This window comes from Gavialis gangeticus, unplaced genomic scaffold (genome assembly GCF_001723915.1).
Source record: "Gavialis gangeticus isolate Ggan-Ray unplaced genomic scaffold, GavGan_comp1, whole genome shotgun sequence".
In the NCBI taxonomy this organism is placed as follows: domain Eukaryota; kingdom Metazoa; phylum Chordata; order Crocodylia; family Gavialidae; genus Gavialis; species Gavialis gangeticus.
In genome coordinates, this window is record NW_017729015.1 from 17,019,633 (window position 1) to 17,035,700 (window position 16,068).

At 50.1% G+C, this 16,068-nt stretch overlaps 1 protein-coding gene across 1 annotated transcript in view; it reads right to left on the minus strand.

Annotated features, from left to right (window-relative positions):
- Nucleotides 1-4,543: 4,543 nt before the first annotated feature.
- The window catches only part of RUNX3 (runt related transcription factor 3), a 62,079-nt gene continuing 50,554 nt past the window's right edge, over nucleotides 4,544-16,068 (minus strand). The window contains exon 5 of the mRNA XM_019512078.1: nucleotides 4,544-5,820. Within this exon, the coding sequence (XP_019367623.1) occupies nucleotides 5,297-5,820 (524 nt within the window). The 3' untranslated portion in view covers nucleotides 4,544-5,296. The remainder of the gene's footprint in view (nucleotides 5,821-16,068) is intronic.

Here is a 16,068-nt window from a genome sequence, read left to right on the forward strand (position 1 = left end):
TACCCCAGAAGGGATGTTTGTCTGTCCACTCTGGATCCCATCTATGGACAAAACTGATGTAAATGTCATGTGTTTAGTCCCTGTGTCTCAGTATCAGTGGTGGCTTAATCTGCTTTACTGGTGGCACAGTGCCTCCCTCCTCCCCATGCTTCTTTCAGGTGTTTTTGGAGTGGAGTGAGAGAGAGGGGGGTGGTTTCAACACTGCAGTTCACAGCACTTCCATTCCCTTGGGTCTGATTCTCTTCTCTGGGGGGTTAACCAAGGCTGTGCTGCCAGTGCTACAGCGGTGTGAAGCCAGGATCTCTCACTCCAGCCTGGCCTGCACGTGCTCTTTGCACTTGTTCCACTTGTGACGGGCTGGCTGGCAGTGACCTGGCCCAGGGGTTTTGAAAGGGCAAAAGATGGTTGGAGGACTTGGGATTCCCTTTCTGCACCAATCTGGTAATGATTTCGCCCAGGGGTTTTGAAGGGGTAAAAGATGATTGGAGGACTTGGGATTCCCTTTCTGCACCAGTCGGGCCCCAGAGACTCGCTCCCCATGTCCCCTGATTGGCCGGCAGGAGAGGCTCCCGCTGGGCTCCAGGATCCCCTGGGAGAGGCTGCAGCCAGCAGGAGAGGCTCCCCGGCTCCAGCAAGGATCAGAGCAGCGACCTGAGGGGTTCCCAGCCCTGCTTCCCAGCTCCTCCAATGAGAGGCCAGGCAGCGCGACGTGAGGCAGGGCTCCGGGAAGGTCGAGACCCCTCACAGCCTGGAGCAGTGCCCCCAGCGGTGGCTGTGGCAGCGCTCGTGCCTACCACGGGGGAGATCTGGGTGCAAGTCCCAGCTGAGGTGACTTGGGGTGAGTGAGCTAACAAGAAGCAAATCTTCTTGCAGTGGAAAGGGGCCATTGTGTTTTCCCCCCTTTCTCCCCCTCCCAGGTATCAAGGCCCTATATTTCCTTGGCATTTGACATTTTGCATTTTGTGCCTTTTTTTATATTTCACCAACCTGTATTGTTTGTTCTGCTCTCTGAGTTTTATATTTTGTTAACCCTGTTTTTTGTCAATGATTGTAAGTGTCTAACCTTTGTTGAATCCTGCCCCCTTGGGGCATTGTAGTGTCTGCCAGACCCTCTGATTTATGCCTGTTAATGTTCCCAGTATTCAAAGGTATATGGTTAAGTCCCCATTGGTGGTCTGGCTCTGCTCTATAGGGGGAGGAGAGTCCCTACACCTCCCACAGTGCTTGTGCACCTGCTTTGATCCCTTCAATTGGAGAGGGGGTACCTCTTGGAGTACTGCTGGGTTACACACTAAAAGAGATTTTTAAAATGAAGTGTGTGTATGTATGTGTTCACACGCATGTGTGGTGGTGGCAGTTTGAAGTTTGCTGCTGGACTGTGATGAGCCCCCTTCTCTGCAATGGGAAATCAGCAGGCACAGACTCTGCCTTGTTTTCTCTGTCTATAGGTAGGAGTAACTCAGCTTCCCCTCACTGACTGTCCAGACTTTAAATCCCTTAGAGGGCTAGGTGTCCACCAGCATAGATCAGTGAGGCTGCCCTAAAGCCAGTGGAAATGACTGTGTGGGGACAGGCTCCTGTCTGCGAGCTCCCTGGAGATCTGTAAGTGCGGCGGAAGGGTGCAGCACTGTGATGGATTCCTTTTCTTTTTCCTCTCCATGAACTTCTCCTCTGCCTCGTGAGTCGAGGGAGGAAACCGAACAGGCACAAGGCACTCTGTAGACTTGTAGCCGTACATTTATTATTCCACATGGAAAGTCATTAAAATGATTACATGTATGTTTGACAATATAATCACGTACATTTGATAAGAACATCAACATTTATAATAGAAAAGCAGAACTGACCATGTTGGTATGGCTTGTTACAAACTCAAGTTCACCTATTTATGAGATGGGGTGATAAAGGGGGCCTGATTCTGCTTTCACTGAAGTCAAGTGGGGCAAAGCCATCCCTGGAGGAAACTTTGTCAATGCCTTCAGTAAGAGCAGACCCCCACCGTTACAAGTGCTACAGGTAAAAAGATGGGCTACATATTAAATATAGGGAGTTACCTTCAAGTAGGGCTGGTATATTATACAAATAACCACATTATTTGGTATTACTAGCATTTTTTTAATGTCCATCATAAGACTCCATAAAAAAAAAATCAAATAAACTTTGCTGCCTTTATGTACAGAAAGACCTTTGTTCTCATCTCCTTATTCTGTTGTTGCTTTTACCTTGCACACACACGTATAAGAAGCATTATTAAGAATCGGATCCTTCAACACATTTAAGAATTATATTATTATAACAAATAAAACCAAAAATTAGATTTTACAGTTAAATATTCTGTAAGCCAAAGGTTTTACTGTACAAGCAATTGTGCATTTTTTTTAAAAAGCAAATTATAGTGCAAAGCAAATTATTTTAGCCAGTCTTGCGACCAGTTGCATAAAATGGAGGTGTGTGTATTTACACCTTCACATAACATTGTCATAAAGAACATAGTTGTCATTGCTTTTTTATACACCATGAACAGTCTTAAATTAAAATGGTATTAAAAATTCCTTATTTTCTTTGTGCTTTCAGTCAGTGGAAATATTGTCCGATAAACTTAAATGCATCAAAACACAGGCTGCCATCGTCCAGTTTATATGGCTGACAGATGTCACTCAATAGGCATGTGCTCGCTGTTGCTAAAGCAAGTTGAGTTTGCAGCTTTTAAACTTGAGAGTGGTCATTGCAGCTTAACAACTAAATCCAGGTACTTAAGATTTGATGTCTTGATCCAGTATTTAAGTGGTAGTGCAATTATTATGCATTGTATGTCAATTGATTGCTAAAAAGATACCAGCTGAGTCAACCATCACTGCTGTAGCCATGTGCTTAGCCTGGGATTTTGAAAGGAGATGAATGGATTTAAGACTTCCTACCCTCCCTGAAATTCAACCTGCAGAAATTGCACTGAGTTACGTCCCAGTTGTTCCTTAGGACAGAACAATCCCATGCATTGCTGCAGCCTGAGGACTGACTGGCTAAGCAGCAGCTCTGCAGAAAAGGACCTGGGGGAAACAGTGGACAAGAAGCTGCATATGAGCCAGCAGTGTGCCCTTGTTCCCAAGAAGGCTAATGGCATCCTGGGCTGCATTGGTAGGCGTGTTGCCAGTAGGTCAAGGGAAGTGATTCTTTCCCTCTGTTCGGCACTGGTGAGGCCACATCTGGAGTTCTGTGTCCAGTGTTGCTCCCCTTATCCCCCACAACAGAAAAGATGTAGACAAACTGGAGAGAGTCCAGTGGAGGGCAACAAAAATGTTTGGGGGCTGGGATGTGTGACTTATGAGGCGAGGTTGAGGGCACTGGGTTTTTTAAGTCTGGAGAAGAGAAGGCTGAGAGGAGACTAAATAGCAGCCTTCAGCGTCCTACAGTGGGGTTCAAAGAGGATGGAGCTGGGCTGTTCTCAGCGGTGGCAGATGACAGAACAAGGAGCAATGGGCTCAAGTTGCAATAAGGGAAGTTTTAGTTTGGATATTAGGAAAAACTTTCACACCAGGAGGGTGGTGAAGCACTGGAACAGGTCACCCAGAGAGGTGGTGGACTCTCCATCCTTGGAGGTTTTGAAGACCTAGCTACACAAAGCCTTGGCTGGGATGATCTAGCTGGGGCTGGTCCTGCTTTGAGCAGGGGGTTGGACTAGATGTGACTTCCTGGGGTCGTTTCCAACCCTCATTTTCTGAGTCTGTGAATATCCTATGTGGGGGGGAGAGAGAGAACAACCTTAGTTTGCGAAGCTCTCCCTGATTAACTGGACAGGTGGTTGCTTATCTATCATTAGCCATGCATTTTGTTAAATACACATGGCTATAATAATCCTAAAGATGTGTGTGCACATTATGACTAATGTATCTGAGAAGGCTACACAGCTAAGGGATGCCTCTCCTGTTTCTAGTCTGTCCATGCTGCTGGCTGTATCCCTATCTCAAATTATCTGTCTGCCAACTGGGGATAACTGTGGCCTAATTCACCATTTGCAGTGTGCAAAGCACTTTGAGGAGAGAAGGGCCATATAATGTTGTTTCAGTAGGCTAAGCCCCACAGGATGGGTATATTAGACATGAGGGGTTGCACAAATCTCAGGCAGTACTTTCAGTATCAGCTGACGGCCATCAGCTCTTGATTAAGAACAAATCCATCATGCATTGCTTCACTCAGGGTGAAAATGCGGGGGAGAGCCATGAAATAAATAGGAAGCATTGCCACAGCTGCACGTACACCACTCGAAGGCAAGGCTGAGCCTCGAGCTTGGCTGTCATGTATCCCAAAGGCTTTGGAGTCCCTTTGCAGCTAATACATTTGTAAGTGCACGTCACACACTGGAATGTCCCAAATGCATTCTTCTTAGACACCATCATCAAGAAGACTAACTAGGAAGGGGAAGAAACTTAATATCTAGGCCAGGAGGCAAGAATAACGCATCACATTTAAAAAAAAAAAAAATACATCTCATGTAAACATACAGAGTAGGGCTGTCAGGCACGGGCTCGGCCATGTTACTGTTTGAAAAAAAAAAAAAAACAACAAAATTACAATACAACCTCTTTCAAAATCATGTCACAGCACTTGTTCGCATGGCTGATACCTGCCCACCCGCTAGCAACGCTCTTCAGAACCTCAACTGCACCTGCTAGAGAGATCGGCGTGCTTGTCTTGCTGTCAATGGGACTCTCCGGTGCACGTCTTGGGAGACACGTGCATCTCGGTGACCCTCAGGCAGTGCTCTGGGGTTCTCTGGTGGTCAGAGGCCCTTGTTCAAGGAGGGTTGGGGAAGATGGCAATACTAAGACTTTTTGTTCTTCCTGCATTTGCAGGGAGTATGAGAGGGAGACCAACTGACTGGCTTCTGGGGTCTTTTCCCCTAGCTCTAACACCTACTGTTGTGCAGGAGGACAGTTGCTTTTCTTGGGGGTTTTTTTGGTTATGAATGAGATGATCGACATGCATTCTGAACAGAGATGTAACTCTGCAGTCAACATGCAGCTGCTTCCACACACTTCTATATACAGTCCACACATTTGAAAGGAACCACACAGAGCAACACATTCAAACCTTGTGGGCATTTGTTCTGAAATGCAGCTAGGTCCATCTTTGCTCAGTATCTGTCTATGCTTGGATTTTGGCTTGCTTTTGGTTTGGGAGGCTTTGGCTTATCTGTTCCCATCCTAGGTGGTGTTTTGCTCTTTTTGCTATCAATGGGAGCAATCTAATCATGGGCGTTTTATTTATTTAAAGCTACACGTGTCTTGTTTAGTGCTGCCTAGTAGGGCCTCCAGACAGACTCATCCATTCTCCCGGTGGTCGTCATGGTCGTAGGTGAGTTACTATGACTACCATCCGCATCCACTCCATCGTTCTGATTGGCCAGGTTGGGATTCATTAAGTTGTTACCTGCTGAGGCACTTGTGCAAGAGGAGAGCATCCTCGTGGGTGAGCGCTCGCCCCCTGCCACCATGGAGAACTGGTACGATCCGGATGAGGTGCCATAGTACAAATGGTAAGGAGACGGGTTGGTTTGGAAAGGTCCACTTTGGTTCTGGGTGGAGCCGGGGTAGGGCGGAGGCAGATAGGTGTGGTGGAAGCGGGTCGTGGTGGGCATGCTGGCCATGCTGATGCCACCAATCCCTGTGGCTGACGGTGTGGCGGTGTAGGGGAAGGCAGCCGACATTGCACCAGGGTAATGCATCCGGGGGTCCGAAAACCTGCCTTCGGCGAGGGCAGGCAGCGTGGAGAAGGAGCGGTCGAACTGGCGGGGGTCCGGGAAGGGGCTCAGGTCCGACGGGCCTGTGCGGTGGAAAGAAGAAAAAAGGAACGTTTAATGATTTGGGCTTTTCTTGCTGCCCTGCAAAACAGACTGAGGCAGATGGGTGCAGCTTGGTCGGGGACGGTGCTAAATGTAAGCAGGGGAGCGCACCCCAGCCCCCGCCCCAGGAGGAGGTGACGTAGCTGCTCTCCGTGCAGCACTGGGCACTCCACTAAGCTTGCCTGATCCTGGGAGCTTGCTGGTGCCCAGGCAGCACTGCCTAAGGCTGGCTCCACAGCATCCCTTCAGGCACAGAGCTGATGGGCCCTGCTGCCCTCTGGAGCTCCCTCGCACAGTCCTGGGATGGAGCAGATGTGCCCCACGGCTCTACTCCTGCAAGGGCGATGTGTTCTCTGCAAAGGCCACGCTGGTCTATGTGCCTCCGTCCCACCTGCCCTGACTTTGATGTGCTGTTTGCTAAATGGATGTGTGTGAAGGGGCCCCAAAGCTGCTTGGATTCTCGCCCTTGCTCCTGGTGAAGCCCAGAGACAACCTTTCTGAATGGCAAGAGGATCGCAGCGTTCCTCATGACCAGCCCAGGACCCCAGAGAGGCTGACCCCTTCCCCGCCGACTCCTACTCTGTCGAGCCGCCAGCACTGCGCAGCGCGGCTGGCTCAACAGCCTCTGCCTCCACCCGTGAAATGAAATGTGCAGCAGGAGGCACCTCCTGTGCCAGGGCTTGTGGAAGTTAAATAAGAAATCCAGAGGTCCTTTCATACATTAGCTTGGCTCCTCCCCTGAAAGCTGTTGTTTCCTGTCCAAAAAGGAGAGGGGCTAAGCTTATTTCTCTAGCAATTTTTGCAACTGGCAAAACAAAAAAAACCCCCAAACCCTATAAACACAGGAAAAATGTTTAGCTGTTATGTGAGCTGTGTAGTAAATAAAAGGGCCCAGGCCCCCAGACAGCCAGTCCTGGAGCTAGCCAGTCAGTCGGCCCTGGCGTATACACATACACGCCCAGAGACGCGGAGGGAAAGCTGGAGTCTAGACCAAGCTTCTTGTGGGTGGCCTGTTTGTGTGATAGCATCAGGGGATGGAGCTGATAAACACACAGCTGAAAGCTCCCAAGCTACAAGCTGCAGCATCCTTGCTGCGCTCTCCTCGGAGGGGATGAAAAGACTGTCCTGACCAGAGCTCGGGTGGAGACAGGGGAGGCTGAGCCAGCATGGCATCCTGGCCGGTTTCCTTGGATGCAGGGGAAGCCCCCTGTCCTGGGGAGGGCGAGGGGATGGGCTGGAGCTCCCTGTCACCTCTGTGCACCCTTGCAGACCCTGTTAGCAGGCTTTTACACAGCCGCCTTCTCTGCTGCATGAGATCCGTGGTGTTTCCTCCCAGATTTTGGCAAGCGCGCGCGCACGTGTGTGTGTGTGTGTGTGTGTGTGTGTTTGTGGTGGTGGGAGGGATGGGGGACGGACAAATAACAAGTCCACACTGCCCTAGGGGATGATTCACTGCAAAACCCACATCCTCTTTGCCTCAGCATCTCCCCCTGAACTGCAGCCCACCTCCCGCTCCTGGCTTGGGTCATAATCGTGACACTGCCATGGAGGCTGCAGCTGGGCCAGCAACATGGTGGCTCTAGTGAGGATGGGGTCAGTCTGCAGAGATCATGGGCAAGACCTTCTAGCTCTGCGTCCCTGGGCTTGCAGGCAGAGAGGGGAACGGCCCGGGGGAGCAGCCTGCCCTTGGCTCTCGTGTGCGCTAGAGGCCGGGCTGGGCAGAGCTGGGACTCCAGGGTGAGCTCACCAGCTTGCTAGCGCTGCAATGCTGCTCTCAGCGGACTTGCACCACCATTACTCCAGCTCTTAATTTGGCCCCAGCTCAGTCACTTGGGGAAACTGGAAATTGGGCTCCCACAGCACTGAGGGCTGTGCCCTTTGCTGCTTTGGGCTACACTTCAGCGAGCGGAAACACGGACACATCCAGTATTTGAAGTTGCTTTGAGGGCTGTGGGTGAAAAGCCCCAGACAGGCACACGGTGTTGTTAATGCCTTTCCTTTCATTCCTCCCGAGGTCTCGGGCCTGAAGCGTGGCAGTCCAGCCACCCTGCTCTAACTGGGGTGCCAGTGCCCTAGGAAGCTTGGCTCCTTTGACTCCGTGATACAGCGCAAGCTCTGAAATGACCAAGGTGCTTTCTCGGAGAGAGATTCTGTTCTGTTGGGGTCCCTGGCACATTAAGAAGATTTATGACCTGTGGAGTTAACAAATAAAAGCCCATTCATCCCTATGGAAGTCAGTCTAGCCAGAAAGACTCTTAGGCCCCTTTTGTCAGTCATATTATCCAGATTTTGAATGGGCTTAGACAAGCCAAGAGAAAGGAGGCCAATAAATATGATGGATTTTGAACTAGTAAATGGTAAAGATGTGGCAAGGCCTCTGGTGTGCTGTAGCATTTGCGCCTCCGAGCTGCAGGCGCTCTTTTGTGCCCCTTGCCTTCGGGAGAGAGAAGGAGGTGTCTATGTCCAAGTGCTCAAGTTTTGCAACCGTCTTCTGGAGTGAGGCATCTAAGCCAGTCAATCCCCCTCGTGCACACCGCAGCAAGGACCGGAGGGCATCTCCTCCTGCAGTCACACGGGAGGGGATGGCATCTGGTTCAAGTCCCTGCTCCAGCTATTGTAGTTCTTTATGCCAAGTGGCACAGTGAGAGACAGCCCCCTCTTCCCCACAGCGCACCCTGAAGCCTGGCAGGTGGGGCACCTCCCTGAGAAACAGGAGGCCTAATTTCAAGTCCCTGCTCTGAACCATCCCAGGAGAGCGCTCTGACCGGTGAGGGCCTGCTACAGCTTGACTCTTCAGAGTGGGGATTGGATCAGCCCCGCTTCCCAGCTGGGGGCAGGAGGAGTTGGGCTTAGGGTTTGATTTGGAGCCCAGCCTGCTGGGTGTTGATGGAAAAGAGTTTGGCTCTTCTAGGACATTGGGTGCTTGATGAGTATCGAACGGTGGGACAGAGAATAGTGACATGCAGCAGCTCAACATGGCAGTTTAGGACAGGATGTGAAGATGAGCACCCTGTTGCAGTGTGACTGACTGCAGGTGGAGATTCAGGGCCCTGGGATCTGATTGCTCTTGCTGGAAGGTGCAACACTCCTTAGAGTGGCTCATGCCCTCGTGCTGCCTGGAGGAGCACGGTGAGCTCAGGCTCACAAGTGATCAAATGAGCCCCATTTTACAGCACCGCAAGAGGTGGTCACATAATGTCCCCTCGTGAAGACCAAGAGGAGCGAGCACCAAGCAATGTTTCCTGCAGCCTCTGGGGTGGCTGGAGGTCTCGCCACCCTGCTCCACGAGTCCACACCACAATGATACTTCTACCTAAAAGGCCCCGCTGGATGCAGTGCTGAGAGGATGATTGCCTCCTGCTGAAGCACATCTCACCCCGCAGGCAATCTGTCTGCAGTACTTGGATTATTCCGTCACGTTCTGACAAAAGCAGCCTCTGACTTGGCTGCCTCTCTCTCCACATTAGGCCGTTGCTAAGAATTCAGGCCCTCCTGGATCCCGGAGGTGGCTACTGAGAATGAAGTAGTGAGCAGGGACAGATTGAGAGCGAAGCCGAACAGGAATGACTTTCCTTCGTTATGTTTCATATGCCCATAAATAATATTCCATAAAAATCCAAATTGAAATGAAGCGTAAGTGCTCAGGGCACATTTCCCTCTTCCTCTATAACACCCTCAAAGGATTTTTTAAAGGCTACGTTTTATTAGTCTGTACTTGCAACACTTGGCAATCAGCACTTGCTACTAATTTAGAGGCAACAGTATGAAAGTGTTAGTTATAGGCTGTGTGCACGCAGCTCTGGGCAAAGTGACATAAGATGGGTCTAGGGAAACTCCTGCTATAGGCAGAGATGGTATTAAAGCCAGGTCTTACGTCTCACAAAATCCAGTGGTACCTGGATCATGAGCCAGATGCAATGGAGTAGAGCCAGGGATGAAATGGAACCAGGATGCCAACCTCTCTAGCATAACACATGCCCATTAGTGCTAAGTATTTCCATTTATTTTACATCAGGGGTTGATTCTCATTACACTCAACCTCAATTATAGCATATGAAATGCAGACTTCCTGCAACACACGTGCACGCACACCTCAGACATCCATCTGCAGAGATGCATCCCAGTGCTGAAATGCAGCTGAAGTGAGACGCATCCCCATGCAGATTCTGTCCCAACAGTGAGGGTGGGGGAGGCGCGGAGGGGCCAGGGAGCGGGGAGTAACAGACTGCAGGTTTCCTAATGTGCTGAATCACAGCGTTAGCTCTATTTATAACTGCTCTTGGTTTGTATAACAACCGCTCAGTGATCATCATTAATCACCACAGTGTTGGTCTGGGGACTGGAACACCCACGGGGTAACCCTCAGTCCTCAGGAGCAGGCAGTATGCAGGCCCAGAGCCTGCACCACGCTGCCTTGCAGCGAGCCTGGGTCTCGTGGCCACATGGGTGCATGTTGCACTCCAGCGCCCGTGCACATGCTTAGCACAGCGTACAGCACTGAGGGGGTTTATACCCAGGTTCCCAGAGATGAAAGGCATTTATCTTCCGGGTCTTAAAAATTCCAGCTTTTTAACCTTGCACTCAGCGCACTGTGGACCTGCCATGAGAGCCATGCTTAGGAGAACTGAATGAGAGGTGTGTGTGTGTGTGTGGATGCGTACATAATGCTCCACACCCAAAATCTACAGCCCAGCAAGAATGGCCAGGTCATGACTAGTCCGTCACCACTGCAGCACCTGTGTAATAGCCTCTAGCACAGACAGGGAGTTAGGCTGGCCAAAGGTGGGTGTGGAAAATAGGTCAGCTACAGCATAGGTGTGGGCACATGGCACATGCACACAGCAGGACTGAGAACAGTTTGTTCAGCCATGTAAATGAGGCCGGGCTCTGCAGCAGACACCAGCTCCCTGGAGCTGCCGGCCTGCCTTGCTGCAGTGGGCGCTGTGACAGCACCTGGCCACGAGGCGGCAGGGAAGCTGGCAAAAGTGCACTGGCTGCAGTGGTGCTGTTCTTCCACAGCGGCTGGAACAACAATACCCGCTGGAGCAGGCCTCTGACTAGCCCCCTAGAGAGCAGCCCCCTGCAACACAGTCAGCCCCTGGAATATGTCTGCTCTTCCTGCCACTGGGTTTGTGAAGAGAGCCAACCGCTGGGTTCTTGTGGCTCCCGCCCCGGCGTGGAACCCAGGAGAGCCAGATGCATTCCCAACTTTGCTCACATCACCCTTTGGCTTTGCGAGCAAGCCACGTCCTCTACCTCTGCCTCAACTGTCCTTCTGCAAAATGGGGAGTGTAGAGGACCCTCCCTCTCCCACCCACTGTCAATCCCAGCTGTGTGCACTGGAAATGCTCTGGGGCAGATGGGCAGGTTGTTTCAGTTGTCATGTCGGTTATCTACAGTGCTGTGCACAATGGGGCCCTGATCAGGGTCTGTAGGCAAACTATACTGAGGCACTGGTTTTTGCACCCTTCAGCCAACTGCTGGTGGCAAAAGCACCAGCCGCCTGACAGCCTGAAGCTGTGCGCAGCACGTGCCATGCATCTGGCATTGCTCTACCAGCCAGCACTGTTCTCCGCGCATTTGTTGGACATGCGTGTCCTTGCCTGAAATCTGGAACACACGTCACCTTGTGTGAGCTGTAGCCGCCTCCTGTTACAGGCCAGAGAGTCACCCTGAGGCTCTGAAACAGAACAGCCTCGCCACGGTCCAAATAAAACAGCTTCATTAATGTGTTCCATAACCACCTATTTCGACAGCAAAGGAACCTTCTGTCACATTAACCACGCTATCAAAGGGCAATCCAGAGCGAGCATGCCCCCGCACAACCAGCTCACCCAATGCCTGGAACTCGGGGGTTAGTACCTTGTATCCCAGTTCAGTCACCAGCCCTTCTTGGCATTTGAAACTGGAATCAGCAATAGCTTTAAACCGTGTCTCATTGTTGCTCACACTCTGTCTCTCTCTCTCCACTGCACTGAAAACACACATTCAGTTTATAGCTTTTCATCTGCACGTTTACTACAGTTTGCCTTGCTTTCTAGCTGTCCACCCCATTTGCTGCTTAGACCCTGGCAATTTGAGCTTGAGTATTTCAGTTGTCCAGTTGCCAATCAAAATATTTGAAGGAAATGTTTATTTTCTTCTTGAAATCACACCAGCTGCTGCACTAACTGAATAAGCCCATTTAGATGTAAGAATTTAACCATTGTAAGCTTGACTCGAGTCCCCGACTACTCCAAAATCTGACCCAATCTATCAGCGGAAATGTCAATGTTTTGGATGGGAGATTGGGGAAGTGTGGAATGTGTATTCAATAAAAGCCACGGAGAGGTCAAAGCCCTGATTAGTAATGTCACTGTCTCCCAGTTATGACCATTCTGCCCACGGGCTGGTACGTATGTTGGGGGGAGGACAGGCCGGCCACGCACACTGTTATTTCATTGTGCATCTACAATTTGCATTTCTTAATGGCCCCCTCATTGCCCAGCCCCATACAAACTGGCTTTCAAAGCCCCTTTGCATTTTTCCAGATAAAACAACTAAGCCCGTGTGACAGAGCAGCTTTATTTTCACACCGGTGCTAGAGACGCTCTCACCCATTCCTTGGGGTGGGGGGCACAGTGATAAACAGAGAGGCAGCAGTGAGGGTGGCTGGGCCATAACTGCGGGGACCCTTTGCGTCCTGCAGCAGGGTGAATGCGATGCTCTGACGACAATGCACGGCCGGCAGCCTCTCTCTCTCTCTCTCTCTCGAGAGCAGCTGTCTCTTCTGTTTCAAGAGCCTGGGTTTTGGCAGGCACAAGGAGTGTGTGACTCCAGCACACCGGGGTAACGCGGTGTGCTGCATTCACACGAGATGGCTCTGATACTAGGAGCAGTAGAGCTGGTTGCGCAGGGAGCTGATGAACCCTACACCCCATCATATAATCATATTCCAGGTCTCACTGATGTTCAGTGTGGCATAGGGCTTTTGTATGCTCCATCATTGAGGGCCTTGAGGAAGGCACTAATGAACACCACCCACTGGAGCCCACTGATGTGCTCCAAAGCTGGGATTTCGCTTCTGAGGCTGCTCTGGACTGATCTCCGGCAGCTACTCATTGGCCTTCATTCTCCAACGGGGCTGAGAACAGCTGCTGGGGGGAGCCCAGCTCTGGAGTGGGTCGGGCCAGGCTGGACAAGTCCTTAGCTTCCTAAACCACACCGGTGCTTTTGACCCTTTTGCGCACTAGTGCATGCTCTGATCCCCATTCACAGCTTTAGAAACTGGCTTATTAAAGAGAGTGATTTCCATCTCCCACTCCCAAATGAGGCAACAGCAAAGCAGTGTGTGATGGCCATGTGCGAGTGCAATGTATAATGCACACAGCCGCAGAGCCGCATTCTGGAGAGCCAGGAGCTGGAACGCACTCATGAGGTCTGCTCTCCTTTTTCAGCACCACTGTGCAGCACAGGTGTTACATATGAAACTACAAGCCTCGCACAATTGCCGCAGACATTCTCACCCAGGGGAAAAAGAAAATCTACTGCTTTGCCCTACGCCCTCATGAGTGCTGCCAGTGTAAACACTAATATTTTATGCTTATGTGTGTCTTATACACACGTGTGCAAGACTGGACACTGAACTGGGTTTTCAGTCTCTGGGCCCACTGGTACTTTTAGTTCACTCCTAGCTTCTGTCCTGCTTGGACCACATAGTTCTGTGTTCAACCCTCTTCCCCCGCCTTCCTGTATTAACACTGGGTGCTGAAGGCAGAGCGTGGTGGTGTCTAGAGAAGGAGCAGGCTTGCTGTCTAGGGTATCAAATATAACCCTCCACCAGCTGCATCGGGCTAAAACTCCTGTATCGACTCATCACCTCTTTTATGAACATGTTCTTTCGTTTCTAAATCCAACTCACCCCAAAAGAGCGTTAAACATGAGAGCTGACTGCTGCTGGGAAGAAAATGGAACAAAGAGTATTTGGGGGTTGAAAAAATAAGGGTGTGAACAGCGTCCGTTGTTACACGCCAGCAGAGCGATTGTTCTATATCTGATATAACTCACTCATATACTACATGCAATTACTTCCTCTGCTCTGGCTGAAAGAAAAAACAAAAAACCATCCAGCTTATCTGACCATCTCAGGAGCGCCTGCTCTAGACTAACGCACACTTATGACTTGAAGTCTTCTGCTTTCATAAATCTCTTGATATAACGTATGCCTCTGTGGGGTGTATGTACGTATGCATGTGCGCATGCACCCCCCCCCATACTTCTCCCACCCCCTCAACTACCCACCAAGGAATACAGCAAAACTAGCTTTGTTTCTTCCACATCCTTTCACAGTTAAACACTTGCTTAGGCACTACTTAGTTATCTGAACTCTGCCTTGTGCTCCCTAACCATAGGATCCCAGGCAATCCCACCGTACAATCCCTTTCATAAACTTATTGAGCTCCATTTGAGGAGTGCTCAGGGTTTGTTGTTCCTGCTGCTCCCTTCAAAAAGCTGCTCCCAACCCTGGTGGCTCTGATGGTTACAAACCAGCTTTTAATTTCCAGCCTAAACTATCGATGGCCCCCCTCAGCGAGATCACTCCTACCCTTGCTCTGCCTTCATTTTGCTGGACTGGACTAGCCAAGCTCTTCTTGTCGTCCCTTGGCCAACCAGCTCTCCATTCCTCCCATCTTCCTAGTAGCCCACCTCTGTCTCTGTTGAACAAGGGTGAGCAGAACAGTGTTTCTGGTGGGGTCTTGCCCCCCCTGTACAGCAGCCTCATTGCTCTCCTGCCTTCCCGAGGAACAAGGCAGTTGGATGGACGGGATGGGCAAGATGATGAGACTGGGCAATCCCTGCACTGCCTACCTTCCGTCCACATTTCACCATATACCTTCATTTAAAGGGCATAAAATCCCCAACCACCAAGAAGGAAAATAACTGAATTCAAGCCAAATACAGCCTGACGTCAGATGATCTCAATGGCTAAGCAAGTTTGGGCCAGATCAATATTCTGAATAGGAGATCTGCAGTAGGAAACTGATGTGGGAGGTGGTAGTGATGAGTCCGTAGGTGGCACCTATCCTCTCCGGTGGCTTCAAATTTGAAGGAAGATCTGGTAGCACAAAGCTCTAGAACAAAGCAAGAGCCAGGCTGAATTCAGGGACATTCCCTTTTGCCAAAAGCAGCTGTGCTTGGTGGCCCTACAGAAGAGTCAGGGCTTTGAGCTAGTGTAGACGGGAGTAAAACAAAGATCCGGATTGCTTTGAGAAGGCCGTACAGCTCACTAAAAAGAGACTGGTTCACTCTGGGGGCCGCACCGTGCTCCAAATGAGCAACATCTTTCTGCTGCTGTTTTGAATAACCATGACTCCTGATTTCACTTCCCGGAGCTGCCATGTCCCGACGCCAAGGCAGCTGCACACGACAGGTAGGCAGAGCAAGTGCATCCGCTTTACAAAATAAGCATCTCACACTGCTAAATGCTATTAGCTCCCAAGCTGCTCTGTTTCAGTACTGGGTTACAGTCCATCTTAACACATTAGGGACCCAATTACTTCCATTCATTTTGGATGATTACTGCCCCACGTGTAAATCTAATTTACTGGACCAGAAGAGCAGTTTAAAGAAAGATGCTGGAACATGCAAAGAGAAGGAAGCCAGGAAACCCATCTTGGTATGTTCCTTCCTTTGAGGCTGACGTTGTAGCCCACGATATATTTTCTTCCCACTAATGTTTGCCTAACTTCCTCTGGAAACAATTTAGACGGGTAGAATGTTTTTATGCATTAAGAAAAGGATATTTTAAAGAAACCATAAGTCAATCTAGACAAGGATTAGGAAGCAGCAATTCAGTGCATTCGCTGGGCCCATAATTCACATTTTAACCTCAGATCGGCCACATTGCAGTTCTGAAACAATGGGGCACTACCTGGCTATGCCAGGAGATGCCTTAAAAGTAACTCAATACTTTAAAAATCTGAAACGCGCGCGCGCGCGCGCACACACACACACACTCTCTCTCTCTCTCTCTCTCTCTCTCTCTCTCTCTCTCTCTCTGTAAGTGCATATAGTAAAGCATTCTTCTGTGGCTTGGTCTGTATGGAAAAAAAAACTGCCCTGGGTCTAGCTAAAAGGATTTAAGATCAAGGTAGTTAAGCAGCTGTAAAGTCCGGCTACTACTGTTAACCCCATAGCTCTTGCAGAGAACCTCCCCGTAGTTGGCTTGGAAGCTCTTTACAAAGCAGGTC